At 56.7% G+C, this 22499-nt stretch overlaps 1 protein-coding gene across 3 annotated transcripts in view; it reads left to right on the forward strand.

Moving 5' to 3' along the window:
- The window catches only part of TENM2 (teneurin transmembrane protein 2), a 1124432-nt gene extending 1102376 nt beyond the window's left edge, over positions 1 to 22056 (forward strand). For all 3 annotated transcript variants that reach the window (XM_066344467.1, XM_066344468.1, XM_066344469.1), the window contains 4 exons: positions 3468 to 3764; positions 5657 to 7271; positions 17810 to 17940; positions 19815 to 22056. In XM_066344467.1, the coding sequence (XP_066200564.1) occupies positions 3468 to 3764; positions 5657 to 7271; positions 17810 to 17940; positions 19815 to 20576 (2805 nt within the window). In that variant the 3' untranslated portion in view covers positions 20577 to 22056. The remainder of the gene's footprint in view (positions 1 to 3467; positions 3765 to 5656; positions 7272 to 17809; positions 17941 to 19814) is intronic.
- Positions 22057 to 22499: the final 443 nt, after the last annotated feature.

Here is a 22499-nt window from a genome sequence, read left to right on the forward strand (position 1 = left end):
CCCTGAGCCTACGGTTCCTGGGTGGGAACAGAGAGCCCGAGGGGGCACCCAGTGGCCCCAGCATTGTGGGAGGCTTCGTGAGAGTCCCTGTTGTGGTCTCACCCCACAGAGACTGGGAGGTTTAAATAAGATAAAACAAGGGCAGGATTCAGCATACGCTGAGCGCATCGTAAGTTCTCAGGCCTCGTTGCATTGTGGGTGACGTTCCTCCCGCAGTCCGCTACTGGCCCCGAACCTCCCGTGAGCACACATTCAGGGCTCAATAAATAACACCCGCACTGGGGGGCTGTCTGGTGGGATCAAAGAGAAGGAAAAGGGGGAAAGAATAAGGAAAGGGAATGAGGACAGAAGGGGAGAGGGGTGGTGGGGAGGCACCAGCAGTTGGCGCAGGGAAGGCTGGAAATCCTCGCTCCTCCTCACCACATTTTTCTTTCTGCCAAATAAAACATTGGCGAGGGCTTGAACTGAAATTCTTCAACACGCGGGTTTAGGGATCTTCTGCAGCTGTCCCAAGTGTTAGCAACTCGATGTGGCCAAACTTCTCTGTTTGTGTGACTCCACTTTGGGACCGAGATCCCCAGGAAGTGAGCCGGCATTAACGTTTGGGCCGGTTGAACGAGTGCTGCCCCCTCCCCCCCCCCCCGTTTGCCTTCTTGACCATTCTTCCCAGTTGCTGCTGATGCTGTGACTTTTCCCATTTAAAGCTGAATTTCCTTGTAATCCCAAGCGCTCACCGGCTCTGTTCCTATATCCACACTTTGGTGCTTCCCCTTTCTATAAATATTCTTTCTTTTTCTTTTGCCTTGATTGAGAGGGAGAGAAAGGAGTAAAAGAAGTGAGTAGAAGAGAGAGAGAGAAAGAGAGAGAGAGAGAGAAGCATCAACTCGTTGTTCCACTTAGTTATCCCATCTAGTTGTGCACTCATTGATTGCTTCTCCTACGTGCCCTGACCAGGGATCAAACCTGCGTCCTGGGTGTGCTGGGACGATGCTTTATCCATTGAGCCACATGGCCAAGGCTTTTTTTTTTTAAATGTTCTCTCTCAAATGCTCTCTCCCCTTCTCTCTGGTGATGACTCCATGGAAACGACGATAGTTTGAAGAATCGAATAGTCTTGGGTTTAAATCCAGTCCCTGCAGTTGTCTAGCTACGTGACCCCTCTGAATTTATTGCCCATATATAGAATAACGTCTACCTATGTGATGAGAATTAAACTGCAGTCAGGTATGTAAAACACCTAGCACAGTGTCTCTGTCAAAGCATCAGGGGGTGTGTATAAGTTTAGATTAGTTTCATATGCTAAGTAACAGACATATCTGTTCTATTTTATGACCTAAAAGGAGTGTGGAGGTAAGCAGTTCGTGGCGGATGTGGATGACCATTGAAGACACCCAGGTCACCAGAGAACTAGACTCTTTTTCTCTTCTCTGGGTGAGCCTTCATTCTGGAGGTTTCCATCCTCAAAGTCACCTCCTATTCACAAGGTGAATGCTGGAGCTCCAGCAATCACATCCACATTCTGTCTGGTAAGAGGAGGAACACAAGAAAAACCACAGGGTACCTATGTCTTAGCTGAGTCAGCTTCCTTTACGGTTCCCAGAGGACCCAACTAACAACTATCTCTAAAGTCCAGTTAGCCACCCCTCTCTCCAGAGGAAGCTAGGAAATGTAGTTCTTTACCTTGGGTACAAGGGTGCTCCACAGAATACAGGTGTCTGTGCTATTGGAAATGTTCCTTGTCTCCCAGCGATGCTGCAGCATAAAACCCTCAAGGGCTGTGGGTTGCTCTACAGTCTCTGCCTCTTTCACACACCTGAGCGCACACGGTGTATACAGAATACAGGAAGCAGTAAACCTGGTTAAATGTCTGAGTGGTTATCCAGTCAAAGTCTTTAGAACTAAACCCCAGACCAACCCTACCACGTCACTGCTGTGTGAGCTTGAACAAGTATATAACCTCTCTGTTTCCGGCTCAGTGTCCTCACTTGTCAAGTGGCCTTTGTGAGCATCAACTCAGACTAGTAATAGAGGCAAACTGCCTGACACAATGCCTAGTACATATCAGCCCCCAGCATGTGTTAAACGTTATTATTACCATCATCGTTATGATCCTTTAGCACCGTCGAACCATTAGAGTAAGGTGAGGAGGTACCAGACATCTCTCGTGTCTCTTCCCTCTGCCTGTTTATACCTCCCGCTGCCTCCGGCGGTCACCCCGGGGACGTCAGGGTTTGCAGTCAATTATGCTGAAAGAGCCTGCGCGTGGTCGGCCTCGTCTTACTCACTTCCAGTCATCCGCTCAGGGCCCGCGGAACCTCAGAGGAGTCTTCTCCTTTACTCCGAACCCGTCTAGCCTCCCTACGCTGTCTCCTGGGATGGGCTTTCTTCCCCGTCAGATCAGATGAGCTTCTAAACAAACATTAAATTGTGTCTGGATGCGTTCCGCTACTCCTTTCAAATCTGAGTAAATCAGTCCTTCCCTTTGTCAGAATCCCCCAGCCCTGCTGAGGTCTCCCCACGGAGGTCCTGCATCCTGGACAGTGGCAGGGTTTTGTTCTACAAAGTAGAGGAGTTCACATCGCAATGAACCTTCAGGCCTGACCAGGCGGTGGCCCAGCGAATAGAGCGTCGGACTGGGATACGGAGGACCCAGGTTCGAGACCCCAAGGTCACCAGCTTGAGCACAGGCTCATCTGGTTTGAGCAAGGCTCACCAGCTTGGACCCAAGATCGCTGGCTTGAGCAAGGGGTCACTTGGTCTGCTGAAGGCCTGCGGTCAAGGCACATATGAGAAAGCAATCAATGAACAACTAAGGCGTCGCAGTGAAAAACTGATCATTTTCTCATCTCTTTCCATTCCTGTCTGTCTGTCCCTATCTGTCCCTCTCTCTGACTCTCTCTCTGTCTCTGTAAAAACAAAAAACAAACCAAAAAAAAAAAAAATGAGCCTTCTTTATAAAATGTGGATTTCAAAGGCTTTCTCCCTACCCTTCTAAGTACTTGTACTTGAGACTTCAGAAGAAACCCTAGCACCTGAGTTACAGATTGTTAGCTGCTCAGCTGAGGACATAGCCCAACAGGGTTTTAAGTGTGCAAATATACAAATCCTCTCACCCACCCCCCGGGGTGGCCATGCACCGCACGGTTTTAGACGTGCACACTTCCCACAGCATGGCGGCACCCCTTGTAATTGTGCGGTACGCAGCCGTACCCAGATCGGTCATCGCTGACCTGAAGCAGCCTCGTGCCTGTATGCTAGCTAGTACACCCTATGAATAGTACTATTTTCTACGTGTGCCATGATGTCAAAGAGTTTAGGAAGCACCGCTCTCAATAACCTCGGTTATTTCTTCCTCCAATGCACACTGTGCCCTGGCCACGCCAGCCTTGTCCTCCGTAGACGCCTTGAGCTGACGGTTCCGGGGGATCGATATCGCTTTCAAACCAGGCCCTTTGTGTTCTCCTTAGGTCCACGGACGGAATCTCTTGTCCATTGACTACGACCGGAACATCCGCACGGAAAAGATCTACGACGACCACCGCAAGTTCACTCTGAGGATCATCTATGACCAGGTGGGCCGCCCCTTCCTCTGGCTCCCCAGCAGCGGGTTGGCGGCCGTCAACGTCTCCTACTTCTTCAACGGGCGCCTGGCTGGCCTGCAGCGCGGGGCCATGAGCGAGAGGACGGACATCGACAAGCAGGGCCGGATCGTGTCACGCATGTTCGCTGACGGGAAGGTGTGGAGCTACTCCTACCTGGACAAGGTGGGTGCGTGCCGCCTCTTCCAGGGAGGCGGGGACCTTCTGTACTAACGCTGCTCTTTCTTTTTTTTTTTTTTTTTTTTGTATTTTTCTGAAGCTGGAAACGGGGAGAGACAGTCAGACAGACTCCCGCATGCGCCCGACCAGGATCCACCCGGCACGCCCACCAGGGGTGAAGCTCTGCCAACCAGGGGGCGATGCTCTGCCCCTCCGGGGCGTCGCTCTGCCACAACCAGAGCCACTCTAGCGCCTGGGGCAGAGGCCAAGGAGCCATCCCCAGCGCCCGGGCCATCTTTGCTCCAATGGAGCCTTGGCTGCGGGAGGGGAAGAGAGAGACAGAGAGGAAGGAGGGGGGGTGGAGAAGCAAATGGGCGCTTCTCCTATGTGCCCTGGCCGGAAATCGAACCCGGGCCCCCCGCACGCTAGGCCGACGCTCTACCGCTGAGCCAACCAGCCAGGGCCAGACGCTGCTCTTTCTAAGCTGGCCCGACCCGCTCCGCTCTGCCGGAAGACATCTGAACATCTTTACTTTGACTCCGCAGGCCCTCCCCACCCGCTCCCCACCACCCCCCTCCCCTGGGAGAAAGGCAGGCCCACTGAATGAAATGTATTCATAGCTCAGCACTAGCACCATTAAAAACAAAAAAGGTGGGGGAGAAAAAGAGTGCTAGACACTCCGGAATGGCAAATAGGACACAGACTGATTTTTTATTCCGAAAGTAATAATAATATAGTGCTGTTGAAACTGACAGAATCATCCCGCTGACCGCCTGGCTAAGCAGTACTTAAAATGAGAACTGCAGTGATTCGTTTCTGCCTGGCCAGAAACTCTGCTACCAAGGGCGGGAGTCGTTCCTGAAACTCCAGCGCACGGAGCCACACCCTCCCCGTCGGTCGACGGCTGACCCTGCTAACGGGTCTTCTGCACGTAATGCCCTGTGTCCGAAAGTGCCAGGCTCGGGTCTACGTGTAGGAAAAGGCCAGGGTGGATCAGTGGTAAACAGAGGTCCCTTCAGGGTACAAGTCAAGATTTTTGACGGCTACCCTGGGCATCTTGTCACCAGGCAAGGGCTTGCTCAGCCCAGGCCTCTCACCTGGACTCACCCTGACACAGGTCTGTGTCCGCTCCTCCGTTCCTCGCCTCCTGAGTAGTTGTGCCCTTGCAGACAGAGCTGTGTCCTCCTCTGCAAGAGCAGGGGCGGCTGGCTGTCGCTTGGGTCCCTCCTGAACACTGTTCTCATTATGCCAGAAAATACCGGGTGGTTGACCAGGGGAGGCAGGAATTGCCCAAACACCTCAAGTTTGAGGCCATTTTTATCCCAAAGAATGAATGATTCTGGGCTATTTTATCTTCACGGTAGCTTCTAAACGGAGGACGTGCTTTCTCTGGAGATGTAATCAGGGGTGGCAGAAAGCACAGTGTGTGCGTCCCACTTGTCCCCTGCCGGGTCGGTGGCAGTTGTTTCCAAACAATTTCAGGACCCCTTGTTATTGAGTCTGTAAGCAGACTCAACGAATGCTTCTCAGCCCAGCCCTCCAAGCCCTCGCTACTCAAAGTGTGCTCCGAGCAACACCAGCACCGGCGGGGAGCTTGTCACGGAAGCAGAGACTCAGGCCCCACCCCCTTCCAGAGCTCCTGAATCAGAAGGTGCCATTTAACAGGACCCCTCAGTATTAAAGTTTGAGAACCACGGCTCCAGGCAGTCACCCTGACCCATCAGAGTGGGCATGCCCGATGAAATCAACCTCCTCATCATCTCCGGTCTAAACCTCCCCCATCCTTCGTGCCTTTTGGGTAGACTTCCGGGGAAACGGATAAAGTCTTGATCCATTTTAAGCGACTGGTCCTAAAAAGCCAACAACTCACGGGTTCCCTTCCCCTTTCCTCCCTCCAGTCCATGGTGCTGCTGCTCCAGACCCAGCGGCAGTACGTCTTTGAGTACGACTCCTCGGACCGTCTCCACGCCGTCACCATGCCCAGCGTCGCCCGGCACAGCGTGTCCACGCACACCTCCATCGGCTACATCCGCAACATCTACAACCCGCCCGAGAGCAACGCCTCGGTCATCTTCGACTACAGCGACGACGGCCGCATCCTGAAGACGTCCTTCTTGGGCACGGGGCGCCAGGTCTTCTACAAGTACGGGAAGCTCTCCAAGCTATCGGAGATCGTCTACGACAGCACCGCCGTCACGTTCGGCTACGACGAGACCACCGGCGTGCTGAAGATGGTCAACCTCCAGAGCGGGGGCTTCTCCTGCACCATCCGGTACCGGAAGATCGGCCCGCTGGTGGACAAGCAGATCTACCGGTTTTCCGAGGAAGGCATGGTCAACGCCAGGTTCGACTACACCTATCACGACAACAGCTTCCGGATCGCCAGCATCAAGCCCGTCATCAGCGAGACCCCCCTGCCCGTGGACCTGTACCGCTACGACGAGATCTCCGGCAAGGTGGAGCACTTCGGCAAGTTCGGGGTGATCTACTACGACATCAACCAGATCATCACCACGGCCGTGATGACGCTCAGCAAGCACTTCGACACCCACGGGCGGATCAAGGAGGTGCAGTACGAGATGTTCCGGTCCCTCGTGTACTGGATGACGGTGCAGTACGACAGCATGGGGCGGGTGATCAAGAGGGAGCTCAAGCTGGGGCCCTACGCCAACACCACGAAGTACACCTACGACTACGACGGGGACGGGCAGCTGCAGAGCGTGGCCGTCAACGACCGCCCCACCTGGCGCTACAGCTACGACCTCAACGGCAACCTGCACCTGCTGAACCCGGGCAACAGCGTGCGCCTCATGCCCTTGCGCTACGACCTCCGGGACCGGATAACCCGGCTGGGCGACGTGCAGTACAAGATCGACGACGACGGCTACCTGTGCCAGCGAGGGGCGGACATCTTCGAGTACAACTCCAAGGGCCTCCTGACGCGGGCCTACAACAAGGCGAGCGGGTGGAGCGTCCAGTACCGCTACGACGGCGTGGGGCGGCGGGCTTCCTACAAGACCAACCTGGGCCACCACCTGCAGTACTTCTACTCGGACCTCCACAACCCGACGCGGGTCACCCACGTCTACAACCACTCCAACTCGGAGATAACCTCGCTCTACTACGACCTCCAAGGGCACCTCTTCGCCATGGAGAGCAGCAGCGGGGAGGAGTACTACGTGGCCTCGGACAACACGGGGACTCCCCTGGCCGTGTTCAGCATCAACGGTCTCATGATCAAACAGTTGCAGTACACGGCCTACGGCGAGATTTATTATGACTCCAACCCCGACTTCCAGATGGTCATTGGCTTCCATGGGGGGCTCTACGATCCCCTGACCAAGCTGGTCCACTTCACTCAACGTGACTATGACGTGCTGGCGGGCCGGTGGACCTCTCCGGACTACACCGTGTGGAAGAACGTGGGCAAGGAGCCGGCCCCCTTTAACCTATATATGTTCAAGAGCAACAATCCTCTCAGCAATGAGCTGGATTTGAAGAACTACGTGACAGGTGAGAACTCTGCCACCTTGCTTGGCCAGTGGCTCCCCATGGGGTGGTTGTCCTGGTAGACTGTTGGGAACCTCAAAAGGAGGTCTTACATCTTATCCTGGGAGGTTCCTGAAGAGCTGTAAACACTGGCTAGTACAGTATCTAGAACAGTCGAGTGGCCCTGGCTAGTGGCTCAGTGGCCTGGCATATGGATGTCTTGGGTTAGATTTCTGGTCAGGGCACACAGGAGAAGCGACCATCTGCTTCTCTTCCTCTCCCCTCTCCCCCTTTTCTCCCTCTTCTCCTTCCACAGCCAGTGGCTTGATTGGTTTGAACGTGGCCCCAGGCGCTAAGGATATCTCAGTCCGAACACATCAGCCTTAGGTGCTAAAAATAGCTTAGTATTCGAGCACTGACCCAAATGGGATTACCAGGTGGATCCCGGTTGGGGTGCATGCAGGAGTCTGCCTCACTCTCTTCCTTCCTCTCAACTAAAAAATAATAATAAATAGAACAGTCAAGTGACAGCAGTACAGAGCAGTCCCCAAGTCTGTTTGAAGTCCCCATTTCAAGTTCATTCCGTAGAAATAAATTTTATAAGAGCCCTTTTTACCCCAACAGAGACAAACAGCCTTATGAAAGGAAAGGAAGGAAGCTCTAGTGTCAGAAATAAATGGTTCAAATTCTCTTTCTCAATTTATAGGCTAGTGGACTTGGGGCCAGTTGTCCCATCTCTCTCAGCCGTAGTTTCCTTCTCTGTGAGAGGACACTAATAAAACCATCCCACGGAGTGATCGTGAAAAGTACACGCACTAGTAATATAGGCACAGTCCAGTACCTGGCACTTAGTGGATGTTCACAAAAGGGTATCGGCTCGTGCCATTAACATCACCGTTGCTGGTGAAGCAGCGAGTTAGCGTAGATACTAAGGTGACAAAGACCCCAGTCCCCACCTCACCCGCAGGCTGGCAAGAGACACGTACAGAGAACCTGTGATAACACAAAGCACAATTAAGTCTGTGCTGCCTGACAGGTGTCTGTTATCTATTCAACAAGCATTGATAGCATGGCACCAGGCTGGATTCTGGGGCGCAATGGCCGACAGCCCTGGGAGTAAGTGGAACAAGCGTCTACGGCCTCCGGGGCCCAGACAAAACCACCCGCAGAGGACAGTCGGCCTCACTGACGCTCAGCTACTTTCCTGGGTCTCCTGAAAAGACAGAAGAGGGAAAAAAAATAGAGTTTTCTCTCTTTGTCTTTTTTTTTTTTCTGTTTTTGTTTTTACCTGGAGGCTCGGGTGGCACGTGACAGTTCATAGAATGGCTTCAGAGAGGCGGGCGGAGGGGACACCAGTCAGGAGGAAGTAGAAATAACGTGGGTGGCAGAGATCCAGGAGGAGGAAGGGCCGCCTGGTTCCTTCCCAGCCTGGGAGGGGGTGCCTCTCACACAGAGGGTGGGTCCCTTCCTTCCACGTGGCCGGGGAGAGAGAGGAACAGTGACAGCTCTTGCTTTGGCCCTGCTGAGTCCCAAGGAGAAGAGGGGAGCCAGGGTGTTGAGGTCAAGAGTTACAGGGAAGGCGGGAGGGGTGTTGGGTAGGGCGCAGGCCAGTCGGAAAAACTGGTGGATGCCCGATGGCGGCTCTGGGTGTCCTCTGAGTTGGCATCACTGCGGTATGGTGTGTGTTGGGGGTGGGCCCGCTGTGACGGGGGCTGAGGTCTCCTGGGATGCGGGCCGCCTGGGCCCCAGGGGCTGCTGCTGTCACGGCCGGAAGGAGAAGAAGCTTCATGGATGCTGGGACTCAGGAAGGGAGCCGTCAGTGGGACGAGCTTTGGCTGGGCTTGGTCTCGCCATCCTCACCTTCTGCGGCCGGCTGGCTGCTTGGGGTGACCTGGGGTCACCTTCCCTATCTGAGTCAGAATCTGGGTGGGGGACCCACTCATGTCCCTGCGGTTGGCCCCCCTGCAATGGGGCTGCCTCTTGGGGTTCTACCGGTCACTGCCCCCTTCAGGCTGCTGCTGGCTGGGGGGTGCTGGGTCTCACACAGAGTCAGGTGAGGAGGAGAAGGGCCTTGGGCCTGTCCCTGGGCCTCCCTGGGCCTGTCCTCTGGGCCTGTCTCTGGGCCTGTCCCTGGGCCTGTCCCTGGGCCTGTCCTCTGGGCCTGTCCCCTGGGCCTGTCCTCTGGGCCTGTCCTCTGGGCCTGTCCCCTGGGCCTGTCCTCTGGGCCTGTCCCCTGGGCCTGTCCCCTGGGCCTGTCCCTGGGCCTATCCTCTGGGCCTGTCCCCTGGGCCTGTCCTCTGGGCCTGTCCTCTGGGCCTGTCCCCTGGGCCTGTCCTCTGGGCCTGTCCCTGGGCCTGTCCCTGGGCCTATCCTCTGGGCCTGTCCTCTGGGCCTGTCCCCTGGGCCTGTCCCCTGGGCCTGTCCTCTGGGCCTGTCCCCTGGGCCTGTCCTCTGGGCCTGTCCCCTGGGCCTGTCCTCTGGGCCTGTCCCCTGGGCCTGTCCTCTGGGCCTGTCCTCTGGGCCTGTCCTCTGGGCCTGTCCCCTGGGCCTGTCCTCTGGGCCTGTCCCTGGGCCTGTCCTCTGGGCCTGTCCCCTGGGCCTGTCCTCTGGGCCTGTCCCCTGGGCCTGTCCTCTGGGCCTGTCCCCTGGGCCTGTCCTCTGGGCCTGTCCCTGGGCCTGTCCTCTGGGCCTGTCCCTGGGCCTGTCCCTGGGCCTATCCTCTGGGCCTGTCCCCTGGGCCTGTCCCCTGGGCCTGTCCTCTGGGCCTGTCCCTGGGCCTGTCCTCTGGGCCTGTCCCCTGGGCCTGTCCCCTGGGCCTGTCCTCTGGGCCTGTCCCTGGGCCTGTCCTCTGGGCCTGTCCTCTGGGCCTGTCCCTGGGCCTGTCCTCTGGGCCTGTCCTCTGGGCCTGTCCCTGGGCCTGTCCTCTGGGCCTGTCCCTGGGCCTGTCCCTGGGCCTGTCCTCTGGGCCTGTCCCTGGGCCTGTCCTCTGGGCCTGTCCCTGGGCCTGTCCCTGGGCCTGTCCTCTGGGCCTGTCCCCTGGGCCTGTCCTCTGGGCCTGTCCTCTGGGCCTGTCCCTGGGCCTGTCCCCTGGGCCTCTGCCCCAGTGCCTCAGCTCGCCCCCCCCCCCCCCGGGCTGCCTGGCTCTCTCCTGCCTTATAGAGCCACTGCCACCCTGGGTGCTGGGGCCACCGGCAAGGCTGGTGGATGAATCAGGGGAACCTGGTGGATTGTAGGGAGGGACATGGCGGTCACCCTTCCCTGGTGACCCGCCACCAGGGGGCCAGTTACATTAGCAGTTTCCGCACCCTTCTCTCCTTCCACCATATCAAACTCCACAGCCTTCCCATCCCCAGCGCTGTGCAGAAGCTTCCTGGGGTGGTTTCTCTGAGCAGCTGCCCAGGGAGCAAAGTCGTCCTCTCCTTGGTGTCATTTCTGTCGATGAATCCGTCACCATTCCAGACTTGGGTTGGCAGCACCAGCTTGTCTGCCTGACTTGGGGCTGAGGATGTCGGGGGGGGGGGGGCTACTGTCCCTGAGGCTGCCGTCGCCAGGTTGTCAGGGCTGTGGGGTCCCAACTGTGGGGTCCTCGGGCAGCCCCAGCCCCGCTGCCTGTTTTCTGTGGCTCCCCCACTGGTGCCTGCACCACAGCTGCCGCTGGAGGCCACCGGTGACACCCCCTCGCTCATCCCACGCGGAGCCCAGTACCCCTCCCCCACCACGGGCTGGGGACCCCCTTCCCATGCTCTGGTACCCCCGCCTCCCCCGCCTGCGAGGGACCAGGGTTTTCTGAATAGCAGGACGGCTTTCCTCGTTCCAGAGCTTCACAGACAGACACTCAGTAAATGGGAATGAAGTCAAGTTGAACTAAGTCCAACAGAATTGAATCCAGAAACCATGAGAAAGAGTCTGACATAAAAGGTAGTGTCAGAGAAGCCCGGTGGCCTGGGCGGGTGTCTGCGGTCCCCGCTGGACTCAGGCGGCCCCGGGCAGAGCGAGAGCAGGGCCAGGCACGAGCCCAGGGCCAGGCAGGAGCCCACGCCTGCTGCGGGGTCGGTATGAGGTGACCCCGAGAGAGGGGACCCCAGCAGAGAGCGCCACCTCGGTCTCCGCCGTTCACGGGCCGGCTCATCCGTAGACCCCGGCTAAGTGCATCTCCGTTCGCCGCTGAGGAGAGGAGCGGAGCAGAGCGGTTGAACTTGCCACGCACAGTCAACGCAGGAGGAGTAATTAAGACGTAGTCGGGAGGACCAGGAGGAACGGAACCCTCTCCCTGGGGCGCGGGAGAGTCTTTGCTGTTTGGGAACAGAGCTCCCCGAACGCGAGAGGCAGCGACTGGGGCTCGAGGAGGTTCTGCGTCCTCCCAGGACTGCTCCCGGCACTCACTCGGGACAGCGGGCAGAGTCTCCCTCTGGGAGCCCCGGGACACCTGGGCTGGAGCCGGGGACAGCGGGCGGAGTCCCCGCTGAGAGCCCCAGGACACCTGGGCTGGAGCCGGGGACAGCGGGCGGAGTCCCCGCTGAGAGCCCCAGGACACCTGGGCTGGAGCCCGGGACAGCGGGCAGAGTCCCCACTGGGAGCCCCGGGACACCTGGGCTGGAGCCTGGAGCCGGGGACAGCGGGCAGAGTCCCCGCTGGGAGCCCCGGGACACCTGGGCTGGAGCCGGGGACAGCGGGCAGAGTCCCCGCTGGGAGCCCCAGGACACCTGGGCTGGAGCCGGGGACAGCGGGCGGAGTCCCCGCTGGGAGCCCCGGGACACCTGGGCTGGAGCCGGGGACAGCGGGCAGAGTCCCCACTGAGAGCCCCAGGACACCTGGGCTGGAGCCCGGGACAGCGGGCAGAGTCCCCACTGGGAGCCCCGGGACACCTGGGCTGGAGCCTGGAGCCAGGGACAGCGGGCAGAGTCTCCGCTGGGAGCCCCGGGACACCTGGGCTGGAGCCGGGGACAGCGGGCGGAGTCCCCGCTGGGAGCCCCGGGACACCTGGGCTGGAGCCGGGGACAGCGGGCGGAGTCCCCGCTGGGAGCCCCGGGACACCTGGGCTGGAGCCGGGACAGCGGGCGGAGTCCCCGCTGGGAGCCCCGGGACACCCGGGCGGAGTCCCCGCTGGGAGTCCCAGGACACCTGGGCTGGAGCCGGGGACAGCGGGCAGAGTCCCCACTGGGAGCCCCCCGGACACCTGGGCTGGAGCCGCGGGGTAGCCGCCGTGAAGGGGCGGAGGGGACTCCCCGGTGAGGGACAAACCGGGACCAGGGCCCAGGCCGGAGCCTGGCCGGTCCGCAGGCCATCTTCCCCTGATGGTAGCCCCTGCACGTGTCACCCGTTCTGGCCTTGGCCATCCCTTGCTGTGTGACTTGAACAAACGTGTTAACCTTTCTGAGTCTTGGTTTCTTCATCAGCAGAATGGCGATGATAACAGCGCTCACCCAGGGGACTGTGAAAAGCAAGTGAATTGTGACTCACGTAGCACCTAGGACGGCACAAGGGCTACTAAATGGACGTGGACACGGGGACTTTGTAGATGAAGTGGGGACACCACCTTGGCATCATTCTCGGGGGGCGTGGGGAGGGGTCTCCAGCTCCGCCCGGCAGCAGATGCCAGCTCTGCTCTGAGTGGCATGGCCTCGGCAAACCGGAAACCCCAAACTTTCTGTCGAGCGAGCCTCCTAGGTATCGCCCTCAATGACTTGTATTTTCTCCCCACCCCCTGTCCTGCGGGGGTCTTTGGGTTTGCAGCCCCAGGCACGTGTGAGCGCAAAGTTGGGTTTTATGGGGTTTAGTTCCCCTGCCCGAGGTGGAGGGCACAGCCTCCTCCTTCTCCTGCCCCCCTCTCCTATCTGCTGAACCCCCAAGCTGCAGCGCTGACAGCATCTTCGGAAAGAGAGAGCCCGCTTCCAGATGGCAACAGTGTCGCGCCCCGGAGAAGGGAGGGAGGAATGAGCTCTTGGAAGGGGCCGCATGGCCAGCTCCGGCCTCCACGACTCCCTCTCCGCAGATGGTTTAGGGAACCTGTCACTGGATAACAGCAAGGACTTCTAAAGGAGGCCGGGTGTTTGTGGGGCCAGAAGTACCTTCTGCAGAACGGAGGGGGGGGGGAGGAGGGGGAGGGGAGGAAGGGGAGGGGGAAGAGGAGGAGAAGGGACCAGCAACATGAATAAACCTTTCACAATAGGGGTCAGACTCAGAAACCGAGCCATGTGAGAACCTAAAAAAGGTCCGTGACGTGAGCAGTTGTTCCTGGGAGGGGTCATTAAACTTTCTGGTCTCAAAGGCAGGGACCAGGAATCCCCTCCTGAATGCTAGAGAGGGATCCCCACTGGGAAAAGACCAGGGTGGGGACAGTCTCCGGAGGCTGAAGCCCTCTCTCGGCTTTCTGGGAACCCCCGACACAGCCCCGTGTCCGGTGAAACGACAGGCGGATTCTCCACCGCGTGGCATACAGATGAGGTGTTCAATGGCACCGGAACCCAGACCGGGACGCAAGTCTCTTTTCGGTCCTCTTTTTATTGTTCCAAATCAGCGGAGGAGGAGAAAGTCTCCACTGGATTCTGGTGTGTACTTACCGCCTCATTAACACTTCTAATCTCCGCTTGCTTTTTAACGGGGAGAGCAGATCAAGTCTCCCTCTGGCTGGTGGGACGGAATCCCGCTAGGTTTAATTGCTCGGCTTTGTGGTTCTTTGTTTTAATTTTACAGTTATTTTCTGTTTTGCTTCAAGGGAGTCTGCTGCCCCATTTGTGGCAGCAGGCGAAGTTTCTTTTCAAGGCGGGGCTGGCTCCAGTGGGAAAGGCTCGTTTATTAGGGATGGGGAAGTCAAGGCCAGTCCCCATGAGACCTGGATGAGGCTCGCCAGGGGTGTCACGTGGACAGGAATCTCCAGCGTCAGGAAAGCCACGGGCCACGGCACCCGGCCAGCACCAGTAGGTGTAGTTGCCATGCCATTCAAGGGACTAGCCTACGCCCAAGGCCAACGGATGTGCCACGGGTCCCGGAGGCTCCCCCACTCGAGGGTTCTTGCGTGGGTGTGGGTTTAGTTGCAAAGTCCCTCACGACAGTCCCCGGGACTGTCCTTCCTTGGTTGGTCCCTTCCAGAGCATGTTCTCAGGCAGGGACAGGTGGTGCCCCGGTCACCCTTCTCCTGTGTAGCCAGGGAAGCTGTTGCCACGTATGTTCGGTGTTCACGCGTTCATCCATTCCAGGGACATTTCCTGAGCACCTGTTTTGTGCCAGGCATTGCGGTAGGGCCTGGCGGGGGTGGGGGGGGAGACAGCAGTGACTAAAACAGATTTTTTAACTCGCCATGCTGTGGAGCGTACAGTCTGACAGTAACCGACAGGTAGAGCACACATCCAAGTGCATATAGCAAACAGCACGTTAGGGTGTGACCATGTTTGTGAGCATTGACAGAATGGGGAAGTTTGCGGGCTGAGTCTAGGGGTGGATGACTAAGGTAGGAAGGAGAAGGATACACAAGAGAATGTGTTGTCCAGAAAGCCAAGGGGGGGGGGAGCAAAAAGGCAGAAACATTCCACTTGTCCAATGCTTCTGACGGATGAGGACCCAGGTTAACGGCAGGGAGGTCAGGCATGAGCTTGGCAAGAGTTGTTTTGGTGGAGTCATCAGAGCAAAGCCTCATTCAAAGGAGAGTGGGAGACACTGAGTACAGAGAGTTATTTTAAATTTGAGAAGCTTTGGAATGGGGTGGGGAGGTAAAAATGAGTGGTGGCTAACTGGAAAAGTCGAGACAAGGGAGGAATTTTTTTTTTTTTTGAGTGAGAGACAAAGGAACAGATAGGGGCAGATGGACAGGAAGAGAGAGAGATGAGAAGCATCAACTCATAGTTGCGGCACTTCAGTTGTTCATTGATTGCTTCTCATATGTGCCTTGACCGAGGTCTCCAGTCAAGCCAGTGACCCCTTGCTCAAGCCAGTGACCTTGGGCTCAAGCCAGCAACCTTGAGCTTCAAGCTAGTGACCTTGGGGTCAAGCTAGAGACCTTGGGGTCAAATCAGCAATCTTGGGCTTCAAGCCAGTGACCTTTGGGCTCAATCCAGCAACCATGGGGTCATGTCTATGATCCTGTGCTCAAGCCGGCAATCCCATGCTCATGCTGGTGAGCCCACGCTCAAACAGGATAATCTGTGCTCAAGACGGCGACCTTGGGATCTCAAACCTGGGTCCTCAGCATCCCAGGCCAATGCTCTATCCACTGTGCCACCACTTGGTCAGGCAAGGGTGGAATTTTTTAAAGTGGAAATTTAGTGGCATGTTTGTATTCTGGTGCAGTTGATCCACTGGAAGAGAAGTAAATTGATGACATGGTGGAGAGGGAGTTGCTAGACTGAGGACCTCGAGTGGGCAAGAAACAGCGCGACCTAGCACCCAGGTTCACCCCAGCAGCTGCAGGAGGAAGGCGGGGAGTGTGGGTCAGATGCCGACACGGGGATGAGAGTGTAGGGAAATTCCCCTCTGGCTGCACCAGCTTCCCCAGGAGACTAGGAAACAAGGTCAGCCGCGCGAGTGAGGACGGGAAAGCAGAGAGGACAAGCTGTGAAGTCATCCAGGACTGCGTGGAGGAATGTCATCACATGGCCAGGCAGCAGGAAGGCACAATTGGACATTCACGGTCAGGAACTTCAAGTGACATCGGTCCGCATGGTTAACGTTCGTTTTTCCAGCCACATTCAGCTGCACGGATACAAACATGGAATCAGCAAAGACTCACATTTCACCGAAGCTGCGATTTCACCAAGCAGGCGTGACGCAGTGAGAAAGGGGCCAAGGGTCTGCGACTACAAATGAGCAAATGAGGGCATGAGTCTAGTGATTGGCCACAGAATGTGACCGAGAGGCAGGGGGACGGGGAAAGGGGTTGAGGATGGATTGAAGGTCTGAGGGAGGGGCGAGAGTCAAGGAGTATGTGTGTCAGATTACAAGAGGGAGACCGCTAGACAGAGCCCCTGCAGCGGTAGCCCGGGTGACGTGCATGAACCTGACCTAATGGGGGATGAGAGTGATGGGTGATGGCAAGGTCCAGGGGATGAGCACGAGAGAGTGGGAGGACTCTCCAAGGGACTAAGAGGGAAGGGAGGGGACGGACCGAGTGCTTGTGCAGTGAAACCACCGAGAGTGAACTCGGGAGCAGAGGTGGGGGACGGCGGTGGGGCGGAAAAGCATGAGGAAACGCAGGTGAGTGCCCTGGCATCAGCAGTGTCCGCAGCAAGGAGCTCTCGTGGCTGCAGGTTCAGCAGTTGTCAGAGAAGCAGCGAGACCAGCGTCCCTGGGGGAGAGGAGGTTTCAGAGCAAAAGGGACCGGACCACTGGGAGGAGGTTGATGACGTGGGTTGATGACGTGAGGAGGTTGATGGGGTGGACATTTAGTGGCATGATCCCGTGTCCGTCTGCTGCGGATGGACGTGGATTCCAGAGCCCGATGCCAGTGTGTTGGGAGTGGGAAAGACGTGGACAGGCGACACAGGTGTGATGTGGGGGTGCCTGCTAGACACAGAGATCAGGAGCCCAGGAGGGGGGTCCTGCTGGACTCGGCTGACGGGGTGGGAGGGGCTGTGAGCGCTGTGAGCATGGGCGTCCAGGACTCTCCGCCTGTTGCTGTGGAAGGAGGCCGAGTGGGAGCCTGGACCGTGCAGCAAAGGGCAGGACCCTTGGGGCAGGAGGTGTCATTCCCAACGCGAGAGACTCGATCTTGACCTCGGGCAGGGGAAGGGCAGTCTTACCCTGAGCACACTGAGCTCTCTTTTGGCCTCTCCTGAGGCCTGGGGCTTGAGCCAGAAGACCCCACATTCCACACACTCTCGGATCCCCCTTTCCTGAATGAGCCAGCTCCGTGCAGCACCCCACCCAGACGTCCTGCGCAGTCACTAGTCATCGCTTACCCATCTAGTTGACCACTGTAGCTCTAGCTTCTGAACACACTGACTGACTGGCCTGTGATAGATGCTCCCTTAAATACTAACCAGACGGAGGCGTTCATAGGTATTGAGCCATCCATCTGCCAGGCACTGTGATGAGTCCTTTCCACGGATCCACGGATTTTTCTCTCTTCATCCTCACAGCAACCCAACGAGACTGGAACAGGAGTTATCCTAAGTCCCATGAGAGGAACCTGAAGCACAGAGAGGGCAGGAACATGGCCAAGGCCACACAGCAAGGGCATCTGACCTTCTAAGTCACCACATGGTGGGATGGGGGGCGGGGGTTGATCAGGAACTGAGCAAGTTTGGAACTCACGAAAGAAGTTCTGGGTCTGCCCTGGCCAGAGAGCTTGGTTGGTTAGAGCATCATCCCAAAACACAGAGGTTGCCAGTTCGATCCCCGGTCAGGGCACATCCAGGAACAGATTGATGTCTCTCTCTCTCTCTCTCTCTCCCCCCCCTTCCTCTCTCTAAAATCAATAAGATAATCATTTAAAAAACAAACAAGAAGAAACAGCTCTCCTGCTGACACACACCCAGCCATCTATTTTATTCTGTCCTCTCTCCGACCTCCCCCTGGGCTTGTCCACCCGGGATGATTTCGGAACTCTCTGTTTCTGTTTTTCGCCACAGATGTGAAGAGCTGGCTTGTGATGTTTGGATTTCAGCTTAGCAACATAATTCCCGGCTTCCCGAGAGCCAAAATGTATTTCGTGCCCCCTCCCTACGAACTGTCCGAGAGTCAAGCGAGCGAGAACGGACAGGTAAGCAGGGGGTTCCCGCCGAGAACACAGATGGTTGTCGCCACTCCCTTTGGCCAGCAGGATGGCAGGGGAGCCCAGGGCACGTCCGCGGAGGGGGGGGGGCGCCGGAGCTGGGTATAAAAGGCGCGTGACATGCTGGGACTTCCCAGGAAAGGTGACGTCGATGCCGTCACCTGTCTGGCGCAGCACACACTTCTTCCGAACCTCGATCGATTGATCACGACCGTAATCCTGGGGTCATTATCTGCTCAGTGCGTCCCCCCCTGGGGTCACTCCTTGACTGACAGCAGCACAGAGAGCTCCGGCCGCAACCTGCCCTCTGCTCTGCCTGTCAGGTCACAGCCCTTTCAGCTTTCGTGGGACGTCATAAAATGACGGTTTGCCGTTTCTGTCCCATTAAAAAAAAACAAAACATTTTTTTAAGGCCTCACATAGAACATCAGGATTTTTACGACCCAAATGTAGGCAGACTGAGTTCTCAGAATATCATCTGTCCTTGGGTCTTCCCCGAGTGACCGAAGGGTGATCGTTCTTCATCTGGGCGCAGCTCGGGGCTCTGCCGCAGCAGGGCGGGAGGGGTGGTGGTCAGGGTCCAGGCGCCCCCTGCCGCCGAACCGGCGCGCGGCCCTCCGAGAGTCCCGAACGTCTCAGCCGCTCTGGATAATTGCCCAGACTGTAACCAGAGAGACGAGGAGGGGCTGTTGGGTAATTGAGAACGGTGCTCTCTCCGTCCGGCCCCTCGGGGACCACTCAGTGGATGAATGGCCATCATCTCTCTCATTTATCTAAGTGCCATTACCTCCCAAACACGCAGCCACTTCCATTATCCCAGCCTGTCCCCCAACCACCAATTGAGACAAGCTATAATTTGTGAGTGGAGAACCGAAGGCCAAAGCGATAATGGCGATTTCCTGCCTCTGCAGAAGCAGGGCTCGGATCCAAAGCACGGGACTGGGAGCGCGGGGACATTCCCAATCCCTGTGGCCCACACAGGCCACTGTCTCCTAGCCCGGTGCACCTCAGACATGACTAGGCACCCAGACCACCCAGGGTGCCTTGTTAGATCGCAGCTTCTGACTCGGTAGGTCTTGGAGTGAGGTCTGAGACGGTGCCTTCCCACCGGGGCGGGCTCCGGGGAGTCCTGTGCTCCTAGCCATGCTTTAGAGCAGCGATTTTCAACCTTTTTACACTTGGGGACCAGTGAAAACAAGAGAATTATTTCAGGGGCCACTAAGGCAGAAATCACCCTGAGCACAGACGAATTCTACTGAGGCCATTGGGTCTATAAACTTTATACAACATCAGGGTGATTAATTCTTCCGTGGACCAGCATGAAATTTCTGGAGGACCAGCGGTTGAAAAACACTGCTTCAGAGTAGCAAGGTCTTACCCCCCAAGGAAGTTAATAAATGCCCGGGGCATTGGCCTCAAAGAAATCGAGGTCACAGGGCAGGGTGCACAGCTGCTTAAACATACCCCCTGCCCTTCAGGTCAGGTTCTCCCTGGGTCTGAAGTCTGCGAGACAGCCGCCACGCCCTCCGAGGGCAGAGACTCGCTCCTGTGCGAGAGAGAGGCGGCGAGTGGGTAGGCCCGGGTGGCGGTGCTGGCAACGTGGTGCACCGCCATACTGTCTCTTTGGTTAGTGGCACAGTTACAAGCGGACGGGCCACACCACCAGAGTCCTGGAAACTTCTAGCCCGTTCTCATTTCCAAAGGTAGTTAATTCCCCTCTGTTAGCTCCTCTCATGACAAGAACGCGCCAGCCTAGTTTCCCGCAGGGGAGTCCAAGCTTTCCCCCTTCTGACCTTTTCTGAACGAGCCGCCCAGCCTCCGCAAACCGCTGTCTCAGCATCTGTCTTCTCTCGTGCCCGCAGCTCATCACAGGGGTCCAGCAGACGACGGAGAGGCACAGCCAGGCCTTCATGGCTCTCGAAGGGCAGGTCATCTCTAAAAAGCTGCACGCCAACATCCGAGAGAAAGCGGGCCACTGGTTCGCCACCGCCACGCCCATCATCGGCAAAGGCGTCATGTTCGCCATCAAGGAAGGGCGGGTGACCACCGGCGTGTCCAGCATCGCCAGCGAGGACAGCCGCAAGGTGGCGTCCGTGCTGAACAACGCCTACTACCTGGACAAGATGCACTACAGCGTCGAGGGCAAGGACACTCACTACTTTGTGAAGATCGGGGCGGCTGACGGCGACCTGGTCACGCTGGGCACCACCATCGGCCGCAAGGTGCTGGAGAGCGGGGTGAACGTGACCGTGTCGCAGCCCACGCTGCTGGTCAACGGCAGGACTCGAAGGTTCACCAATGTGGAGTTCCAGCACAACACGCTGCTGCTCAGCATCCGCTACGGCCTCAGCCCCGACACCCTGGACGAAGAGAAGGCCCGCGTCCTGGACCAGGCCCGGCAGAGGGCCCTGGGCACCGCCTGGGCCAAGGAGCAGCAGCGGGCCAGGGACGGCAGAGAGGGCAGCCGCCCGTGGACTGAGGGCGAGAAGCAGCAGCTCCTGAGCACGGGGCGCGTGCAGGGGTACGAGGGCTATTACGTGCTTCCCGTAGAGCAATACCCAGAGCTGGCAGACTGTAGCAGCAACATCCAGTTCTTAAGACAGAACGAGATGGGCAAGAGGTAACAGCATGGCCAGCGGCCATTCCTCGTCCGGATGGCTCAGCGGGAGTCACTGTTCTCTCCTCTCCTAAGGAGACGAAGACCTTACAGGGGCACTGGCGCCGGGCTGCTTTGGGCACCGGTGGCAAAGCCAAGCTCACATTTTTTTGAGTTCCGATGCTACTGTCCAAGCGAGACATCCCACATCCCAAAGTAGACTTAACGCCCGGCTTGACAATTCTGAGGAAAACAAAACAAAACAAAACAAAAGAACGAACGAACGGACACACACAAAAGAAATGTTCCAAGTTCCCCTAAAACTACGACCCGCTTGTTCTGGGTCTACACGGAAAAGAGACGCAAGAGGTCCGAAAGGAACGCAAGAGAAAACACGCACGCACACACGCACGCACGCACACACGCACGCACATGAAACAGAGCAAATCAAACCCGTGAGCGAAGAACAAAGAAACGTAGGCGCGGCCGCCTCACGCTCTATTACCTCACCGTTCACATGTGAGCGACGCAGAGACATCCCTGGGGCCAGCATCACCAGACCGGCGGGGGGAAGAAGCCCTCTCAGACTGCTTGTGGGACAGATACGACCGACGTTTTCGTTTAAATACAGGTGCATTTAAAACACGACTTTCGGGGGTGATTTGTGTGTAGCGACTGGGGTGGGGGTGGGGGACCTACATGTGGAAGAGTGAGCACTGGAAATTCTTTTTTTAAAGGAAAAAAAAAAAAAACCCACGAGGATGGGGGAATAAAAGAAAGAAAGGAAGGAAGGAAATTCCTTTCCAACGTCAAAGCGAAATAATGCCGTTCAGCACTTAACGCTCGGGCCCAGTGTCCGGCCTGAGCTCTCATTTCTCGGAGCGCAGAGTGTGACCTGTAATTCAGAATGGTGGCTAGACTCACTACCGATAAATTTCATATTCTTTTTGTCTTTGAAGATTCCATTGTGGACAGTAATACGCAGTTACAGGGTGTAGTCTGTTTAGATTCCGTAGTTTGTGGGTGTGAGTTGCAGTAGAGGTGTGACATTGTGACACTCTGTTGCTCACGGGCACTACTTCAGATCACCCTGTACATACATGAGCCTCAAGGCACAATCACTGTTTCAGATTTACAATTATTAGTGTGTTTGTTTGGTCCAGAAACTGAGACAATCACCTGACAGTCACCGCGAGGAGAGAAAACTTTAAAAAAAAAAAAAAAGAAAGAAAAGAAAAAAACTTAAAAAAAAAAAAAAGAAAAGCCACAAAAAACATACACACACACACACAAAAAGAAAAGTAAAAAAAAAACACACACACACACACATACACACACACACAAAAAAAATGTCTAATAAGAACTTTGGTACAGGAACTTTTTGTAATATACATGTATGAATTGTTCATCGAGTTTTTATATTAATTTTAATTTGCTGCTAAGCAAAGACTAGGGACAGGCAAAGATAATTTATGGCAAAGTGTTTAAATGGTTTATACATAAATAAAGTCTCTAAAACTCCTGTGGACGCTGGTGTTCTGTGGAAGTGCTTTGGGTGGGGGCGGGGCCCGTCAAAGGGCTGGAGTGAAGGGGGTGAGCTGGGCGGGGAAGGTTCACAGGCACTTTGTCCAGGTGTCTCAGTGCCCCCAAGCGGCTCTAAATTCCAGACCGACCTCTGCCTACACCTGCTGCCCCTTCTCGGCAAGAAACAGGGAGAGGACAAAGTCTGGACGGGGGTCCGTGGGCAGGGAGGACCCTCAGGCCCCGCATGCCTGGATGGGTCCCTGTAGCTCCCCAGGACAGTCAGGCTTCTCTGCTGCCACCGTCTAGTTCTGGGCAGTGCTGGCAGGAGGGTGACGGCAAATACCCTCGCCATGTTGGAAGACGGGCGTGTGTGTGTGTGTGTGTGTGTGTGTGTGTGTGTGGCTTTGTATTTTCTTTTAGACTAGGT

The sequence above is a fragment of the Saccopteryx leptura genome, chromosome 6 (genome assembly GCF_036850995.1).
Source record: "Saccopteryx leptura isolate mSacLep1 chromosome 6, mSacLep1_pri_phased_curated, whole genome shotgun sequence".
NCBI lineage: Eukaryota > Metazoa > Chordata > Mammalia > Chiroptera > Emballonuridae > Saccopteryx > Saccopteryx leptura.